The 7254-nt window shown below is 49.5% G+C and overlaps 1 protein-coding gene across 1 annotated transcript; it reads right to left on the bottom strand.

Moving 5' to 3' along the window:
- Positions 1-1614: 1614 nt before the first annotated feature.
- On the bottom strand, positions 1615-5074 carry LOC113210618 (uncharacterized). Its single transcript, XM_052271060.1, has 6 exons — positions 5011-5074; positions 2905-3070; positions 2739-2825; positions 2350-2457; positions 2101-2257; positions 1615-1996 (listed from the first exon to the last, which is right to left on the bottom strand). The coding sequence occupies exons 1-6, from the start codon at positions 5016-5018 to the stop codon at positions 1833-1835; spliced, it is 690 nt and encodes a 229-aa protein (XP_052127020.1). The 5' UTR covers positions 5019-5074; the 3' UTR covers positions 1615-1832.
- Between the last annotated feature and the right edge of the window lie 2180 nt (positions 5075-7254).

Genomic DNA, 7254 nt, shown 5'->3' with positions numbered 1-7254 from the left:
TCGCAGCTCCCAACCCTGAAGGGGGAGGGGTTGGGGGCTGGATTGTCCATCCATTCCCTGGATCTCAGAAGAGTGACGAAATTAGAAGCATTGGTAGTGTTCCAGTTCCAATCGAACACACCGATAATCGGAGTGCATGCACTGCGTCCGATTGCGTCGCTCTTTTGTGAGCGACGTGCGTAACTCCTGTATTTACAGTGCCCAATGCAATTTGCAGATAATCCGAGAAATTATTCTTGATTCAATAAACATTTTTTTCGGGTGGTGCCATGGGAGCCGTCACCCGCTGCTACTGTAGCTACGAGTTCTATACTGTGGGCCGGGGTCAGCGAGGCAGGTTTCCCATGAAGACATCCTGGGCTCGGGGGCTGGCAATGCTCACCTGTTCATTATGGCGTGCGGGCTGGCTATCTTTGCTCGCCTCCCCCGCGCTGGCTCGCGGTGCGTCGGCTGCTCGTGCTCGCGCCGCGTCCAGTGCGTGCTCACTGGCTGCCCCGGGCCCCGCAGAAGAAGCCGCCGAGGGAGGGGCTGCGCCGTTGCGCCTCCCTCGAGGTCCAGACACGTCGGCGCCGCCCGCGAGGGGAGGAGGCAGCAGGGGGGAAGACTTGGAGCTGAGAGAGAGAGAGAGAGAGAGAGAGAGAGAGAGAGAGAGAGAGAGAGAGAGAGAGAGGGGGGGGGGGATGTCGCCAGCGCTCAGCGCCGGCGCAGCGTCTGCCTCCGGCCCGGCTGGTCTGGACCGAGCGCCCCTGTCATCGGCGGGGTAGGCCACCCACGCCGCGCCGACAGCTGAGTGCGGCGGGCCGCCCTACCTCAGAGGGGCTTTCTTCGTTTTCCTAAGTTTGAAGTTGGTGGTTGGTTTAAAAACGGCGGCCACCGACGGCCACCCACTAAAAACCCCCATCAGAGTTCATGGTATGCTCACGGTTGCTCTGAAAAGGTTCTTGGCCTGCATTTTGATTCAGACGGATAACTTTGGATGGTGGGTACATAGTTTTATCGTGAAAAAAGCTTTCAAACGAACAACCACGAGACAGGGTTCAAATTGACCACTACCGAAATCCGACATTTTGGTCACGTTAACCACATTATGGGCTGGTGGTATTTTTAAAAACTCCAGCTAGGAAAAACCATCTATAGAAATAAAATTTAACAGAACTAACTTTCCAGACTAAATACATCCCAGGAAAATAAAATCTAGAATCAAGATTTTTCTTCCGGCGTGGAAAAATATGTTTCCTTGTAGAAAGTCACAAGTCCAGAGTAAAACTGAAATCTTTATAGGCAGTTTAAACTTTAAAAACTGTTCAGATTCGCAGTTTAAACTACAAGACTTTAGTTTGGCAGTTGAAACAGTCATCTTGTTACACAGTTTGATTTGGAGAGCATTTCTGTACGTACACATTATACATTCCCTCATGTTACCGAGGAACTACACTGAAAATGCAAGTGTGTGAATGTCGCTCACCTACAGGTGAGCGACATTCCATTCGTACACTTAGGGGGGTAAACGTGTGAATTTTCTAGGAAAAATTCACACCTTTACCCCCCTAAGTGTACGAATGGAATGTCGCTCACCTGTAGGTGAGCGACATTCACACACTTGCATTTCCAGTGTATATGCAACATAATTATTTTGTCTACTACAATTAAATATGACGATTATTTATTCCAGGCTTGCCTTCCTTATATTGCTGCATTTACATCTGTGTTACCCTCATGTAGTCAGATTTGTAATTCGTAATGTCTAAAAACACCAAAGCAACAGGGTGTGTCGATCAACAATCAAAGTTTCGCGTTATCGCGTCCCGCTCAACATCGTGCCAGCAACGGCACTACTCGAATGAAAATTCGTCGAGACGCACTGCTCCATTGAGTGGATCCTCTTCTGTAGCTCCGTATCGTTTGACCGAGGCAGGGCCAACAGCATGCGCTTCCAAGTCCTGGGCCATCTTGACGTGCAGACTGTTAGCGCAGATCAGGCAGTACAGGGACAGTGCTGGTTGGGGAAGAGAAGTAGCGTGTTCAAACAAAGCAAGCACAAACACCCGCAAACATCTGTCTAGTGCCAAAGTGCGAATATTATACTATTACTGCAATTACCGCAGGAGAGGGCTGCTACGAAGATCATGAAGCCCATTCCTGCTCCACTTATAGCCACATCCACGAGGGCGCACAGTCCTGCGACTGTAGCCAATAGGCAGAAGAATGCAAAAACGACCCACATGCGAATGTAGTGCACCATCAGGACGGGCTTGTTCTGCATAAATGGGCCCAGATTTTCTACATTAGACTGGAAGGGATGATATAGTGTCAATATTGATTAGCCGACCAGACTGCGCACAGCTTCACCTCACTAATGCCCTTGAGGAAGAGGGCAGCGGCCACAGCCATGGTCACGTTGCACGCCAGCGAGATGAGGGTCAGAACGTCGCGTCTGAGGAATGTGAAGCAGCGACCCTACAACAAAACGGAGTTAGTAGTTATCTACAATCGTAAGATTTTTATTTTACGTTTAGCTTGTTTTATATTAATTTCTTTAAGTGCCTAATTGAGAGATGCGAAAAATAGGAAAAGATGCCCTAAAATGGTACAATCTCTCTTATCGGAACTACACGTTGTCGTCTCGTCAGTCCAGTTCCCACAATGCCCACAATTCCATATCCGCATCACGTACCGTCAGAAGAACACGACATAGTAATCATTGAAATAGCGTTACTATGGAATTTACTCAGATTTACCGTGTCACTGCAGATTTCCTCCAATTCATCTTTCTCTGATGATAAATCTTTCAGCATAACTTTCAGCGCATTAATCCCGGTCACCACCTGGAAGAGAATGGCAGCACATGAGAGCAACTGCATGGGCGTATTGAGGTGCTCGAGAGAAGGGCATGAGCAAACTCACCAGTGCCAGTGAGGCCTGCACCTGGCAACAGGTGCGCAGGTCGCAGCAGCAGCCCTGCTCCACGACGGGCAGTAGCCAGGCCATCTTCTTGGGGAAGGCCGACGACCTGTCGGAAGGAGATGGTGCGCCAGCAGGCCGGCCACCCGCCTCCAGCGCTGCGTCATTTCTAGAATCACGTGCAGCCGAATGAGCAGCATTCAAACTGTTAGCGGACCAATTTAAAACAATAATAACAAAATATTTCCAAAGCATTAGCAGTAGTTTTAAAGTGTGAAATACTGTCCTCTATCCTACAGTTTACGGAAAGGCTGTTTTCGTTTACTGTGAGCCGTCAAAAATTAAAAATGTGTTCGACGGCATGATCCCACACAAAAAATAGACGTCTATAGATGGAGCTAGACGTCTAACGTTGATCTTAACATATCTATAGACGTCTATAGCTGCATGATAGCGGTCAGTAGATGGTCTAGGTTTGGTCTAGTTAATCTATATCTAACAGTAGACTCAATGAATACGTCTATAGATGGTCTAACGTTTGTCTATGAAAAGACGTCTACTAATGGATTCTTGATAGACCTCTATAGATTGTCTATTTATGGTCTACCTTGTCTAGTCTAGGCCTCGACGTGGTGTTAGACGTCTATAGACAGTAGACCTTATTTCGACGCGTCCGTGCAACAATATCCTATCTGTTTCGCTGCCCCAAAAGACTAGCCTATCTGTTTCGCTGCCCCGAAAGGCTAGCCTATCTGTTTTTCGGCGCTTTCTGCATCGCTGTCTTCTTTTTATTGTCAGTTTGCCAATCTTAACAATAGGAAAAAAGTGAGCACTGCTGCGTGTTCCTTGAAGATCAAGGTACAAATGGCAATTTTTATTATTTTTCTACCGTTAATATTAGCAAACCCACAATGAAAAGAAGACAGCGCTGCAGAGAGCGCCGAAAAACAGATAGGCTAGTCTTTCGAGGCAGCGAAACAGATAGGCTAGTCTTTCGGGGCAGCGAAACAGATAGGATATTGTTGCACGGACGCGTCGATTTAGACAGCAGGTAGACCCTTCTCAGATAGATATGCCGTCCTGGCAGGCCTCTCCTCCAGTTGGGCGCTTGCGCTTGGCTCAGTGGATAGAGTGTCAGGCAACCAACTGGAAGGTCGTAGGTTCGACTCCCCAGAATTCCTCTGTTTCTCAGTCTTTTATTAGATCTTTAGATAGACATCTAGTAGAAGTATACACAAATACGTATATTATACGTCGCAAATTAGGACATTATACAAATCATAGCAGATGGTCTATCGATAGACCGCAAGAGACGTCTAGTAGACCGTTAATGATCTATGAAAAGACGTCTATTAGATGAATATACGTCTATTTTTTGTGTGGGAACGGGGTGCTGCTTACGGTTTCGACCGATTTGAGGAGGGGGAGGGGGGGTTACGCTTGCTGAAGACTTCCTGCAGAAGTTCAAATAAGACTGTTTCTGTCAAAATTTAAGTCGATGGTTATCCATGGAGTAAGGAAGAACCGGGGATAAGGGAACCGGACGAACGGGAGCTGGGGAGGGGGGGGGGAGCTCAACAGCGAACATCGACCACTCTGCTCTGCCCGGGATGGCCCTGGCAGGCGCCGGCGTGCCGGGTGGGCATGCCCGACACTAGTGTGCTCCTACACACACTGGGAATAGACTTGTTCAAACACACACTAAATGGCGAGGGACAATTTTTGTACGTAGGCTGGATGTGTCTTTGAGCAAATCTAAACCAAATGCAAATTTGCATCCAAGTCACATACAAAATATAACATTTGTACCTAGCCTAGGTACACTTTGTACCTCTGTACAGACAAATTTGTATCTGATGAAGATGTGCTCAAAGACACATCTAACTAAGGTACAAAAATTGTCCCTCCCCATTTAGAGTGCATGTCGGATGCAGTGATCTCTGTGCATATTAGATTTATGCGTATCGCAATCATCATGCACAATTTTGTACACATTTTCCCCCCGATGCTTTATTTTTATATAGGTATTTTTATGTGTCAAATCCAAGGAGAACTTGAGCTAGAGATATGATGGCCATAGAGGACACTGCTTACTCCACGCGGGCTCACCTGTCCATGGAGGGTTGCACGCGTCCTGGTGGCTCTGGCTGCTCGCGCTGCGTCCCTTGCGTGCCCACTGGGCTGGCCGGGCCCGGGAGGGAGCTAGCGCCCATCCCTCGAGGTTCAGACACGCCGGCGCCAGCGGCAGCCTCTTGGCGAGGAGGGGGCAGCGAGAGAAAGAGGGGGAGGGGAGGGGGGAATCGAAAGGCCCTTATCCCGTTTAGGCTGGGTTTGAGAGAGCGCCTTCTGTGTACAGGGGAGGGTACGCCCACCTCCACCGCAACGCCCACGCCGACAGCTGCTGAGGGTGCCAGGCAGGACGGCCAACCAGGCATAGAGGCTCCATCAGTGTTTGTTATAGCCAGACATTGTATTTTTCACATTCCAAAAAAAAGATGAATGACTAAGACGGAATGAAATTTCATGTTGTGCCTTGGGCCAACCCTGGGGGGGGAAAATATCAAATGTTCGGGTGGAGTGCTGCTCGATAGCACCTCCGTGCGGAGCCCTTTACTGCCGCTCCCTCACATGCGCACCTGCCGAAGCACCTGCTCATTAATTTAAGAGGGTCTAACTTTTCATCAAAGAGCGCCGAAAATTTAATGGTAGACTCTTGCCAGTAATAGGACACTTTAAGATTCCTTTCTCCTCTTTCAATAATGGGCAGCACTGACTGTTTGTCCGACTCCACCGCATGATGGCGCCTGGCAGGTAGGCCGCTGCCGAGAACGCGCGGCACCGCGGTGGTCTGCGTTGCCTACCCACCAGGCGCTCCCTGAGGCACACTCCTACACGGGAAAAACAAATGTGACATACGTGTCACACGACATCACAAGTGGTGTGGCATCCTGGGTATGTCGCATGTGTGGCTCACCATATTTTGGGGCTCGTTTTGACGTGACCTCCAATGTGTTACGCCCATACCTGTTAGCTGCCCGTACGAAAAAGTTTAGTCCGGCATCAGTCCGTTTTCGGTCCGCAAAGAGTCCGGCTGGACAGTCCGTCATCAGTCCGCAAAAGCGAGCGGACTAGTCCGCGAAAAAGGCCAGATCGACCAAAAACCGACCTATTTGCCGGACTAGTCCGGCTGGAACTAGTCCGCTTTTGGTGCGCATCCCCGCCTCACCGGACTGATCGCGGACTGGTCCGCACGTAGAGCAGACTGAAAGCGGACTACCTGAAGCACAGCTGAACACTACCGTGCCAAAATTGATTGGGAAAAGTGCACAGTTTAATGTTTATTCTCGCTAAATAAAGTAAAATATCAGGTCAGCCGGGTAAATCGAACAGTGGTTTTAGAGTGTTACGAGGCGAAGCCAAATCCGCTGTCTGTTTTGACCTAGCTCAAGCCGTTTACGAGTTAGCAGAAAAATTTGCTTCGATTTCAATGAAATTAAAATGGCCCTACTAAAATAGGGTGTAGATGTCCCAAATAAAATTTGAGGTCAAAATTCCCATAACTTCCAAAGTTACAGCATGGTAAACTTGTATCGGGATTCGCTCCGGACAATTCTTTCTTTTTAACAGTGCTGTGCTCTGCTCCCGGGCGGACTGAAAACGACCTGGTCCGCTGCGGTAGGTACTCAGGACGGACTGGTCCGCCAGTAGTCCGCCGTTGGAGGACTGATAGCGACCTAGTCCGTCATGGGGCGGACTGAAAGCGACCTAGTCCGGTGAGGGCGGACTGTCCGCGGACTGGTCCGCCGAGGACGGACTGTCTGCGTACTGGTCCGGCATCGCACTCGGCCGCTGCGACCTCAAAGCGGACTAGTCCGCACGCCCGGCAGTACTAAAAGCGGACTAGTCCGGTGCACGACGGATCGAACGCGGACTGGTCCACAGGGGTGCGGACTCTTTCCGGACCGAAAACGCACTGATGCCGGACTAAACTTTTTCGTACGGGTGTGATGATGCATCACTTGGTGTGACCGAAACCCATATGTCACATGACATAGTAGTTGCCACAATAGTGTTTACCTCGGTTTTTACATTGTAGGGGGCTGAATTTGCCTTGAGCGGTATTCAAGAGCTCTCCGAAAACATTCTTCCACCGCCCCTCACCCTGTTTTGACCGAAATTCGAAATCCCCCTCCTATGCACAGGGAGGCAGGTGAACAGCTACGGAAAACTACGCATGATGTGAGGTGAAACAGCGTGTGGCAGAGGCAATATCCTCGAATCGTGAGAATAACGGATGCAGCTGCGGCAGCTAATAGGGTTGAGGGGGAAAGAAAGGATTCACTGACATGAACT

The sequence above is a fragment of the Frankliniella occidentalis genome, unplaced genomic scaffold (genome assembly GCF_000697945.3).
Source record: "Frankliniella occidentalis isolate FOCC.00 unplaced genomic scaffold, Focc_3.1 Scaffold148, whole genome shotgun sequence".
Taxonomy (NCBI): domain Eukaryota; kingdom Metazoa; phylum Arthropoda; class Insecta; order Thysanoptera; family Thripidae; genus Frankliniella; species Frankliniella occidentalis.
This window is presented reverse-complemented; position numbering and strand designations above follow the sequence as displayed.